Source organism: Gymnoscopelus braueri (assembly GCF_963280865.1).
Source record: "Gymnoscopelus braueri genome assembly, chromosome: 14".
Lineage (NCBI taxonomy): Eukaryota > Metazoa > Chordata > Actinopteri > Myctophiformes > Myctophidae > Gymnoscopelus > Gymnoscopelus braueri.
In genome coordinates this window covers 11,162,890-11,175,997 of record NC_137619.1, presented here as the reverse complement: position 1 = coordinate 11,175,997, position 13,108 = coordinate 11,162,890, and the positions used below count along the sequence as shown (strand labels likewise).

Here is a 13,108-nt window from a genome sequence, read left to right as displayed (position 1 = left end):
AAGGATCTTTGGAAAATAACCTTACATGGCGCAAACAATCCAAATGCTTAACGGACTGCAAACATCTGCTCTGTCGTGGATGCTCTGGGAGAGCTAAACCATAGCACTGATGAGGCCTCTAAGCGTGTAGATCTGGTCCATTGGCCCTCCTGGATCATTACAATTAGGCTAGCCTGCTGCAACCCTCCTGATTTAGTGTATAAAGGGGCGTGTGTATAGAGCCGGCGAGAGACGGCGCCTGATCCCATTGGTTCACCGATCTGTCCGTCAACCCCCGCCCTGTTAACACAACATTACGAGCGACGCCCACTGCACTCTGGTTGGTTGGGAAATGAAACACTTCCTCATACCCAGTACAGGCTATAGTTGGGCCAGGCTTTTATTTTTTAGCAAAACTAAGCAATAAAAGCCTGGAGATCGAGGCTACAATTAGGCCAATATACAAGACAATAATACCATGTAAGGAAAGAATGGGAGAGATAGACCTCATGTAGAGAAATTATAAGAAAAATAGACCCCCTGTAAAAAGAGAAAGACCCCATGTAAGGAAAGAATAGGGAAATATACATGTTGCGGTGACAAATGAATATATCTGTTGTTATATCTTTCTGGAAACATAGTTATCCTAACCCACATATACGACTGATCTCGTCAGAATAAGTAATTATAGCCTTTTCCTGGTATTATGGAAATGGGCTGAAACGCACCCCAATCCCAATGCTGTTCCGGGAGCAAAATTCCAAGGGGAACGGAGTTCCGCCTCAAAGAATAATCTATTTGTATTTAACCCATTAAGACCTGAAGCCGATTCTAAAGAAAATGTCTTCTAAATAAAGTCTTCTAAACAGTTTTCTGGAAAAACCTATGTTTCTATGTCAGTGGTTCTCAATCTTTTATGTCTATGTCAAGGACCACCCAAAATTATATGTATTTGGCCACGGACCCCCATCTCAAAATATTTGGTTCCAGGGACCTCCATGAAGCAAAGATTTGAGTTAAAAATGTTTGCTCTAAAAAATATATATTAAAAGATTTGCACAAATTTTCATGATTTAAAAAAATAGCAGATCTACAAGCTCATAGCGCAGCACCGTGCTATGAGCTTGTAGATCTGCTATTTTTGAATAGCCAAAATGATAAAACAATGGTTTAAGTGGTTACACAGATGCGTTCCCGGTCTTAAAGGGTTAAGGTGCAGTCGGCAACTTCGGAGAAATTAGCACAAGCTGGATTATGAATGTGAAATGAGCTAAATGCTGCTACATTCATCAATAGTGTCTGGATAATACAGGCATGCTACTGGACCACGCTTAGCTCTGTTTCTGACGGCTACCGGATCCAGTGGAGGAAGAAGTACTCAGATTTTAAGTAAAAGTAGCAATTCCACGATGTAGAAATACTCTGTTAACAAGTAAAAGTCTTTTTTACGGAAGTAAAAATAAGCTTTTTTTTTTCAAAGTAAAAAGGATATACTTAAAGCTTAAGCAGAATGTCCATTTCACGAGTGTTTTCAAAATGTGTCAAATAAAAAAACAGCAGATCGACAAGCTCCCAACGCGTCACACTACAAAATGTTGTGAGCTTGAAGATCGTCTGTTTTCGATTAGCCCAAGTATAAACTAGGGCTTAATTGGTTAATGTATGTTTTATAATAATAATAATCTAAATATGCAAAGTACTGTAACTAGTAGACTGCCCTAGCGTGTCTGATATTTGGTCTAGAGGGGGGCGGGTTCAAAATCTCCGGAGAAAAATTCCGTCGGATCCCATTGGTTCATCAATCTGTCCGTCAGCCGCCGCCCCGCCCCCCCGCCCCTCCTCCTCCCCCCCAATGTGCAGCAAGCATTAAGAGCCCTAACGTCACAACATTTGGAGCGACGCCCACTGCACTCTGGTTGGTTGGGGAAATGAAACACTTCCTATTCCAGGAACGGCAACAGGCTGGTCCAGGCTCTTATTAAGAAAATAGCAAAAATAAGAAATAAAAGCCTTGAGATCGAGGCTATGTAACTACGTAGTAACTAACTAAAGCTGTCAAATAATTGTGGTGGAGTAAAAAGTACAATATTTGCCTCTTGAGATGTAGTGGAGTTGAAGTATAAAATATCAAGAAATGGAAATGCCCAAGTAAAGTATTTAAGTGCAATACTTGAGTACAGTTACTGTACTTATTATTATTATTATTATTATTATTATTTTCTTGCCCAAGTAAAGTATTTAAGTGCAATACTTGAGTACAGTTACTGTACTTATTATTATTATTATTATTATTATTATTTTCTTGCCCAAGTAAAGTATTTAAGTGCAATACTTGAGTACAGTTACTGTACTTATTATTATTATAATTTTCTTGCCCAAGTAAAGTATTTAAGTGCAATACTTGAGTACGGCTACTGTACTTATTATTATTTTCCACCACTAACTGGATCAAAGTAGATGTGTAAAGTTACACGCTAATATAGCCTCTGTAGATGCTGGAGCAAAAAATAAGGGCTTGTTACTTGTCGAGAAGACGTAGAGCAGATGAGATGTTTACAGCCCCTCAGCTCTATACTGTATGTTCACACTGTTTTATTTATCGATCCATCGTACTCCTCGCACGACTCTCTGTGTTCTCCTGCCTTTATTTTAGTTTATTTGTGTAGCTTTCTCTCTAACCCATTTAAACCGGGAAAAGCATCTGTGTTAACCACTTATTTTATACTTTGGGCTATTCAAAAATAGCAGATATACAAGCTCGTAGCGCGGCACCGAGTGCCGCGCTACGAGCTTGTAGATCTACTATTTTTGCACAAATTAACATTTGTGCAAATGAATTGAATACATATATTGTTTTGAAACAATTTTTTTTACTCAAATCTTTGTTTCTGGGGGTCCCTGGAACAACACATTTTCATGGGGATCGGCGGCCAAAAACATAATTTTGGGGGTCCGACAAGAAAAAGTTTGAGCATCACTGTATATACTGTAGTAACAATAGTTTTTCAGAAAATGTAAGACATTTTTGTTGTTCGCTTAAAAAAAAATATTCAAAGATTTGCACAAACATTTTCACGATTTTTCAAAAATTGTAGATCTACAAGCTCATAGCTAAAAGGACAGAGATGCGTTCCCGGATTGAATGGGTTAATATACTCTGTGTGTGTGTGTGTGTGTGTGTGTGTGTGGGGGTGTGTGTGGGTGTGTGTGTGTGTGTGTGTGTGTGTGTGTGTGTGTGTGTGTGTGTGTGTGTGTGTGTGTGTGTGAGAAGAAACTCCTCTGATTGCTTGAGAGCAGTGTTGAAAGAAGTACACAGATTTCGTTTTTCACTTGAATAGCAATATCTCAGCATAAAAACACTTTTGTTCCTGTGCAAGATCTGGTCTCTCTCTCACACGCGCACACACACCCCCACACACACACACACACACACACACACACACACACACACAGCATAGGGTGCTGGCATATGTGTGTACGGTGGATTTTGATTGATTGGTTTAATACTTTATTTGTCTATAAGGACAACCCAAAAAAAAGTCCTGGGGACTTGTTTCCATTGTGGTCCTATGTATTCAATCCATCAACATAGGATACAAAATTAACACAATAATGCATGTCATCAACAAACACAAAACACATGAGCTCGGCTATAGGCTCTGGCTGGCGGAGGGAGTGTAGCGCCCATGATTACTTAGACAATTGGCACTGGGTGAAAAAAAATGGGTTGCATGATCGTGGGATAAACATTTTAGAAAAAAACTAAAAAACAAACACAAAAGAGATTTTCCTGTTGATTTTGCCATTTTTAATAAGTAGAAAACCTGGACTGGATCCGCGGATCCGGATCCAGATATTCAAATAGTAAAATCAACAGGAAGTTGACATTTTTATTAAAAAAACAAACAGTACTGGGTTTGGTGATGCTCTATATTGCTTGAATCAGCTATGTTTGGGCTCATTTATGTGCTAAAAGAGTGACTTTGAGAGCTGTTTTACCGTACAATGTAAGTCAATGAGGAGCATATTTTGAATTATCAATTTCTAATCAATGGAGCAATTATTTTTTATTTCTTGCCCACCTTTGGGGTTACATCATGGCAAGGTAACTACACAACCCAAACCTCTACCAAAGTGGTCTTACCCTTTAAAGCACTTTTCAGGGTTTCAGGTGCTCCTCCTTCCCGCTCAACTTTCCTACCATCTCGGTAAAAATCTAATAAACTACAAAGGGACCAGGACTGACCACTGTCCCCCTGTAGCCCATTCAAACCGGGAAAGCATCTGTGTCATTTTAGATTTTAGCTATATTTTATACTTTGGCTATTAAAAAATTGCAGATATACAAGCTCATAGCGCGTCACTTCGTGCCGCACTATGAGCTTGTAGATCTGCTTTTTTTTTGTTTGTTTTTTTTGCAAATCTTTGAATATATTTATTTTTAAAGCAACATTTTTTAACGGCCAAATACATATTATTTTGGGGGTCCTTCACATGAAAATACACGTTTTTTCAGAAAACTGTCAGAATGTAACATACATGTTAACAGTTGGATTTTAAAAGCATTTCTTTATATAATAATCATATTTGTACTCAAGTATGGTCTAGAAATTTGAGTGTGGAAAAGTATGTAATTATTGTAACAAAAGAAATGTATTTGCATCAAAATGTAAAAGCAGGTGAAAAATAGCAGATCTACAAGCGCTCAACATGTCAAATCGAGACGCGTTGTTATCTTTTAGATTGGCTACTTTCTTTCGAATAGCCAAATATAAAATAGGGATTACGTGTTTAATGTAAGTGTTGTCATAATAATCTAAAGTGCCATATTTGCGTCAGATTTAGAGGAGTATAAAAAAAGCTCAAGTTAACGTACAGTAAATGTACAGAGGTCCTACTGTATTTTACAGAGGTTGCATTTTGTGTTGTGTTTCAGGTGTTCCTCATTGGTCTGGCGGTGTCCTGCTGCAAAGGGAAGAAATCTGTGATCGAAGGCGAGGTGGAAGCTGACGACTCAGACGTCAGCGATGATGAATATGTCCACTGAAACGCTGTATTTGCTGGTAGTAACAGCGCATACAGTATCCCAAACTGCTTACTTAACGGTATATTTTTAGGGGGATTAGGAAGCGCCATTTCTTAAAACGATGAATATTAGTCATCTGCGCCATCTCTGTTGACAAGACGTGTCTCTGCTTTTTTGTTTTGAGCTTAAATGGGTGGGTCTTTCCTGGGCAAACTTAGTGATGACTGGGATCGTTGGGGGGGAGTTGACTCCATAATCGAACTCCAGGCGTGAGAGTTGAAAGGAATTGACTCATTCAAATGAGCATCGTCGCTGCCGCGTGCAAACCTTGTATTGTCCGAAACGGTTAATTTTCAGGGAAAAATCTAAGAAAAAAAGAACCTGCGTTCCGATAGATCCAATGTAGTTATTATTTAGTCACAAGCTGTTGCCAATACTTTTCATTGGTTAACTCTTGAAGACCGGGAACGCATCTGAGTGTCATTTTTAGATTTCTTTGGCCTAACCCTATTCAAAAATATTTTATTTTTGAAAAATCATGAAAAAGTTGTGCAAATATTAGATTATTTTTCTTTTTTTTTGACAGACATTTGTAACTCAAATCTTTGCTTCTGGGGGTTCCTGCCTGGCACTAAATATTTTACTGATGTTCGCTTGAAAAAATATATAATGCAAGATTTTGCCACGATTTTTCAAAAAGATCTACAAGCAGATCTACAAGCAGATCTACAAGCTCATAGCGCGGCACTCGGTGCCGCGCTATGAGCTTGTATATCTGCTAGTTTTGAATAGCCAAAGAAATGTAAAAATGACACACAGATACCCGGTCTTAATGGGTTAAATATTCATAAGAGCCCCCCCCCCCCAAGACAGAGACTTAATCACTTCCAACCCTACGTTTGGCATGTATTTATTTATTTTTAAAATAGCAAAAAGTAGCAGATCTACAAGCTCACAACTCGTTGCGTTATTGTCTGTTATGAGGTTGGAGATCGGGTATTTCAGCTACCCTTTGCGTGACACCGTCATACTAGGAAGTATAAAATAGGCCATTTATTTATGAAAAAAACATAAAAAGATGAAATATGCAGATTCAAGGTTTCTGCCTGACAGCGATGACATTTTGGTGTACAGTATATCGGTGGATAGAGCTATAATGGTGTACAGTATATCTGTGGATACAGCTATAGGGATAGAAACGGAGGGCGTTCCACTCCCCACATGCATCCTCACACTGGAATTTAATAACTATTTGTGTTGTATTGATTGTATTGGCGTGGGGTAAGATGTCGATTGTCCCGAGTTTTGCTCTTTCAGATTAGCCTCTCTTTAACAGAATAAACTCAATTAAATTTAAAAAACAATTTGGGGCATTTTCTAATCTAAACCTGCATCACAGGCATAACATACTAAAGAGTGCAATAAATGGAACAATTAGTTACAATTTTGACAAGTTACGAGTCGACGGTAATGAGGCGAATTATATTTTATTTTATTTAATTCACTGACATTAACGGTCAAAGTGTTGACAATCAGAGTAAGAGTAAAACCAACTACAGACGTAATTAAACTGAACGTTAACTCTGCTAATGGGGAAACTGCTGGACCCAAGAGATGGTCCAGTTTGTTGGTGAATGTCTGCAGGACAGCCCATATAAAAGGGTTTTAATGGCTGCTTAGTGTGCATCAAACCCAACATCTGAAGTCTTATGATAGAGTTTTCAGATTTGAGAAAACTCATAAGCAGTAGTGACTTACATTTATTTTTTTGACTTGCTTGTTTCCCCCCGCTTTTTATTTTAAGATAATTCACACTGACATAAAATGTACATGTATTCTCAATGCAGTAGAATTTACAAACGTTACAGTATATATTTTGGTTACGCTTGTTTTGCATCGTTTGGTCTCAGACCATTTTTAAGTTGCTATTATTGTACTTGCATAATGTGCACAACAATGTTTCAAATATAAATAGGACCAATTCTAGTTGTCATGTTTTTAGGGTCTAACTAATCCCTGGTTTGTCACCAAATGGGTTTAATAGCTTTTTGGCACTTTGTATTCGAAGAGCGTGAAAGAAGTGAAGACATTTATTTTGCTTTGGAATGAAGATTTTTTTTTGGTCATTCTTTCGGTTAAAATAGTTACTTTGTTTCACAAATTTCTTTGAAGATTATGATGTAATCTAACTGTCATGCTATATTCAAGGGAAAAATATGAATGAAACGTATGTAAAGCAGAAATTGTAGATAATGCGTTAGACATATGCTGGTAAAATATACATTACTTTATGACACTGGATGCTTGTTTTTAATGCAATGTTTTGTACAGTACTGTTCTGATGGATGGACTACAACCCACTGTACCACCTTGAGCCAATTAAGCACCACAGCTGTCATCCAATACCTTTAACAGGGAAAACCCACAATTTACGCACAATTAGACCTACCCAGTGGTATGTTAAAGGGCAAGACCACTTTGGTAGAGGTTTGGGTTGTGTATTTAGCTTGCCATAGTGTAACTCCAAAGGTGGACAAGAAATCAAAAATAATTGCACTATTGATTAGAAATTGATCATTCAAAACATGATATCATTGTCTATCATTGTACGGTAAAACAGCTCTCAAAGTCACCCTTTTAGCACATAAACGAACACAAAGTTGATTCAGACAATATAGAACATCACCAAATCCAGTACTGTTTTTTTTTATATATAAAAATGTCAACCTCCTGCTGATTTTACTATTTGAAGATCTGGATTCGGATGATCTTCTTAATAAAAATAGCTAAATCAACAGGAAGTTGACATTTTTATTAAAAAAACAAACGGTACTGGGTTTGGTGATGTTCTATATTTTCTGAATCATTCGTTTACGTGCTAAAAGAGTGACTTTGAGAGCTGTTTTACCATACAATGTAAGTCAATGAGGAGCATATTTTGAATTATCAAAATCTAATCAATGGAGCAATTATTTTAGATTTTTCTTGTCCACCTTTGGAGTTACATCATGGCAAGGTAACTACACAACCCAAACCTCTGCCAAAGTGGTCTTGCCCTTTAAGGTTACGGAGAAAATCGTGTGATAGTGATTTTCATGGATTTTATTTTGCAGCTATTCGGTGTTGAATGAAACTGCAGCTTTGGTTCTTTCTTGGTTCAAGGCCATGAGTTGTAGTATCAAGCCTTGGATTTATCCTGAGGTTAATGGCTTGACTTGTATTGATTTTCTGTAAGGTAATTACAGCAAGAGGACAGAGCAAGATGACTGGAGAAGATTTGACTAAGTGTGGTCTTTAACCTAAATAAATTTGCATTTGGTTACCTGTCAAATATCCAGTTTTTCCATTACCTTACCATGTGAATTTAGAACCTGCTTTTTCCCCTTAGCATTTTTCTCTCTACAGCCTGTTCAAGAAGGAATGAGCGTACTAAACACAACATTATCTACACTATACCAGGGGTCTTCAACAGGGTGTCCGGGAGCTTGTAGATCGGCTATTTTCTAAGAGGTTTGGTGTAGAGAGAAAAAAAAGAGCAGACCAAGTACAGAGTGAAAGGTCAAGTTTACTAAGTATTGAGGGTTTAAGTGGCTAAAATGTCTGAAAATACACTTTAACATGAATCCAACATACACTGATGATAGTTGCTGTCAAACAAGTCTATGAATCTATGAAAAAGTTTAATCTGCAACGCAATTTAATACAATATGTATTGGGGGGGTCCCTGCTTTATCTCTCAGCTAAGGGGTCCGTGGCCTGAAAAGTGTTGAAGACCCCTGCACTATACTATTGTATATATGTACATTGTATGGTACAAATGAAGGAGCTGAACTTCACAACCGAATGCACTTGTGTGTTAGTGTGACAATCATTTGAACAAATAGTTTTATTTGACAATTTGCTTGTCAAATAATGCAATCCTACAGTATATGAATCTATAGCACATTGTATAGCTATTCAGATTTGCTTGTTGTGCAAATCAAAAGAGAAAAGAAAATGGGTCTTGTATAATTCTTTCACCGGGAACCCATGGCATGAGCTTAGATAATGCCTTAGAGTCCTGTCCTTGGGAACCATTGTCTGTCACCTGTTTAAGAAAAGAAAAAAAGATAATATTTATAAGAGAATATTGTCTCGTCGGGTGAAAACCTCATATGTCCAAAATTGTTACTTTTCAGGATTCAAATGTAAAAATATCAAAAGTAGCAGATCTGCAAGCTCAAAACGCGTCATTTCGCGCCGCGTTTTGAGCTTGCAGATCTGCTACTTTTGAGTGACGCAGTAGAAAGTTAATTTACGAAAAATCACAAAATATGGAGATAAGAGGTTTCTGCCCAACAGCAACACTATGCATGTTTTACATTTTCTGTAGCTGCGGTTCATTCAACGTATTGCACCGTTTCTCAACATCAGGTCTGGGGACCTCCAGGGTTCCAAATAGGGACCCTTATGGGTCTGTAACTCAGAGTGAAATTTACACTGAGAATTTTTGACAGTGTAGATTGGGGTCCCAGAGATAAAAACAAAAATGGTATCAAATCGGGGGTCCGTGGCCTAATGCATATCAAAGTGGGGGTCTTTGAAAATCAAAAAGGTTGAGAATCACTAATGTGGTCTCAAAGCCTTCCCTGAAAAAGACTAATTTAATTGAATCTTAGTGTCAATTTTCTGGGCATTTTCTCTCTCATGTTATAGGTGAACTTTCGGCTACAAACGGCAGACCTACAAGCTCATAATGCGTGACACGTGGACTTGTAGACCAGACATTTTTTGCGGCAAAAGAGATTTGGTGTAGAGGGGGAAAAGGATGGGGCCAAGTACAGATCCCTGGGGTACCCCGGTCAACAAAGTATAATAGGTTTTAGTGAAGGGCTCTAAAACATCATCATTTTGCTGCCACTGGTTTGTTTCTGTATAAATGTATATTTTCCTCTAGATCTAGGTTCCTGAAATAAATAATAGGCTAACAGTAAAGCACTTCACTGTGCGTGTTTATTCGCACAGCAATTACCCATAATTTGTGTCTAACAAACACAATGTCTATTGTTGCTTTGTCCATCGATGCGTACATCACAGGTACAGACCAAGCTGCACTCTCAACTCATGCATGCACACTCAACACACGTAGGTAACGTACGTTGACTTTACAGTGAACCTAATTCTTGTGTTTGAGGCTGTGGGAAAGTTCATTACTGTTATGGGATGCAACGTTTGCAACCTACAGTATAGGGCATATAGCAGTGACGGCCATGTTGTGGTGCTACGGATAGAAAACCGATTATTGGTACATTATTTTAAGCCTGGAACCAGATTTTAAACTTTTTTTTTTTATTATTATTGATGCAAGAACGATGTTCTTTTTCAAAATGTTAACTTTCCAGGAAGAGAAAGGCTGTAGTTTGTATTAGCTTGTAATCCCCATCGATGATGTCATTGGTAGGCAAAGTGAGTTGACGGAAATTGTGCAATCTTATAATGAGCATTAGTGACGAATGACGATGACCAACCTTATATGAAGATAAGGTTAAGCTTTTCCCTAAATGACATTCTTAAAGTAAAACAAACATTCTAACTGTCTTCTGCCACTCAGAAGTTCACTGAACAGTTTAAAATAAGTCGGTACTAAATAAGACATCCTCTAATTGGATGTTGTTTTGTACACTTCAATGAGATGAAACGTTTTGTCACTATTATGCAATCTTTAATTTGACACTAATTGCCATTGTGTGACCGGCTGCCTTGTTAGCCAGTCGCCGTGCCCTTTTGTCTTTGTCCTGTATTTAAAGTGCAATTAACCCCAAATTGTTTAACTGATGTCCTTTGTCTAGTAATTAATCCTGGCTGAGTGTCCCTATTGTGCACGTGTTCATACAACAGTTCCCAGACAAAACCATTCAGTTTACACCACCTTTTTAAACCAAACCAAAGCCCTATCAAACTAAAATAGCCAATCTACAATCTTTGGACATTTTTTTTTGCCTATAATGACATGCCCAAATTAGGGTTTAAACTAAAAGTGGTTAAGAATAAATGAATATGAGGGTGTAACGTACGTAGATAATTTGAATACTATGTAAAAAATCAAATCCCTGTGGCTGTATGCCTTAAGTACACTAAAGTGTTAATGGTTACTGAAATTATACCCCCAGCAATTTATTATACCTAATCCCCGTTGCCACCCAGCTTTCCTGAACACTTTTAAGTACCTCATTTTCCCCTGGCTTGTAATTCAGTAGTGTGAATAGCGTACAGAGTGGCATTTCATTCAGTCGTGTTCCCATGATAAGTGGCTTTCCATTATATCACGTTTTTAATGAACACAGAAAAGTGAGGGTGACCACTGCTTCTGGTGTGCAGTAGTACCTCATGTTGGCCGAGACACTCACTCAAACTTTAGAGCTCTCATTGAAGGCTGGGTGGAATGAGTACCGTAAATTTCGGACTATAAGCCGCGACTTTTTTCCCATTTTTCGACCCTGCGGCTTATATAACGGTGCGGCTTATCTATGGATTTTTACAGCTAACGGCCACTAGGGGACCTCCTAAATCTATGGATTTTACAACCGCTTATAGTCCAGTGCGGCTTATATATGTACAAATCATTCAATTTAGCTGCTGCGGCTTATATTCAGGTGCGGCTTATAGTGCGAAAATTACGGTACTAATCTTTTTTTTACTTTACTGAAAGTATCAATACTGTGTAGAAATATTCAAGTAAAAGTCCAGTATTCAAAATGTACTTGAGTAAAACTACAAATGTATTTTGGCATCCAAATTTGGTACTTTAAGTACCAAAAGTAAAAGTACTCATTATGCAGAATGTCCCATTTCACAAGTTTTTTTTTTTATGTGTGAAAATCCTTTGAAAATAGCGGATCAAGCTCACAACACGTCACGATGTGAGCGTTGTGAGCTTGTAGATTGGATATTTTCAAATAGCCAAAGTATTATGTAGGGCTGAAGTGGTTAACGTATGTTTTCTAATGACACTGATTTACTATGACACTATGGCATATTAGGAGTCCAACTAGTGGTTCTCAAATGTTTTATTTGCAAGGACCTCCTTAAAGGGATAGTTCACCCATTTTTTTTTAAATCAATTACTCACCCCATGGAGACTTGAATTCATGGATATTTTTGTGTTATTGTCACGTTTCTAAGCCAATAATTTGATGACCGGCAGCGGTTCCGGTAGGAGATACAAAGGAGACTCTTTGTGTCTCCTACCGGAACCGCTGTCGGTTCACTATATGATTGCTGTCGGGTTGAAACTTTGAGTGTCCAAAAGGGTTACTTTTCAGGAAATAAAAAACCTGTGCTCAAATGGACCCAATGTAGTTATTATGTTGTCTTTTTAATTAAGTTCTTTTTAATACTTTAAAAACCCATAGACTTAACCACTTTCAAAATGCTTCCAAAGTAGCAAAATGCCATCTATACAAGCTTGTAGTTCACCACTTGTGCGCGACACTTGGCTGTACAATGAAGTAGTGCATTCATATACGAAAAAAAACATTAAAAAGTTGGAACAGTGGTTCTACCCAAGGTTTCTACCCAACAGTGGTTGACATATTGAACAGTTTGCGTTGCAGTTCAAGCCCGCAACAAGAAAAATAATAGGTTGTGTACTATTGAACACAGCACACTTTCTCTTTCTATTATGTTCAACCTACCATTTACTCAGATAGTTTATGTGATTCCTGTTGGGCTCAGCTCTCCTGACAGCCTTTTTGATTTACGAATAGGCCACTGTTTGCCTTACCCTTCAGCCCTGCCTCTGGGGAGAAAAGTGCTTGAAATGAGAGAGAGAGAGAGAGGCAGGATCAATGTAGTTATGTTGATCCAGTGTTTGGAGCCCCTAAGCAGGTTAACCTCGCTGGCCCGCACAGGCCTGTGGGACCTGCCACCATCATTCCCAAATGAAGACCGTTTGGCCTTGTCCGGCAGGCTTGTCAACATCTCCCAGCGTCACTTTCCCACCAACCCAAACCAAGCCAAATACCCTTCCTCTACACAGCATATAGATGGAGACCAGTGTTGCCATGTCCGCTTATTATAAGCGACTTTGGGCTTGTTTTTCCTGTAAAGATGCTTGTAAATATA

General features: G+C 38.2%; 1 protein-coding gene across 1 annotated transcript in view; it reads left to right on the top strand.

Moving 5' to 3' along the window:
* Positions 1-5,720, top strand: part of lmbrd1 (LMBR1 domain containing 1) — a 170,812-nt gene extending 165,092 nt beyond the window's left edge. Inside the window, exon 16 of the mRNA XM_080448670.1 lies at positions 4,916-5,720. Within this exon, the coding sequence (XP_080304796.1) occupies positions 4,916-5,026 (111 nt within the window). The 3' untranslated portion in view covers positions 5,027-5,720. The remainder of the gene's footprint in view (positions 1-4,915) is intronic.
* The last annotated feature ends 7,388 nt before the right edge of the window (positions 5,721-13,108 follow it).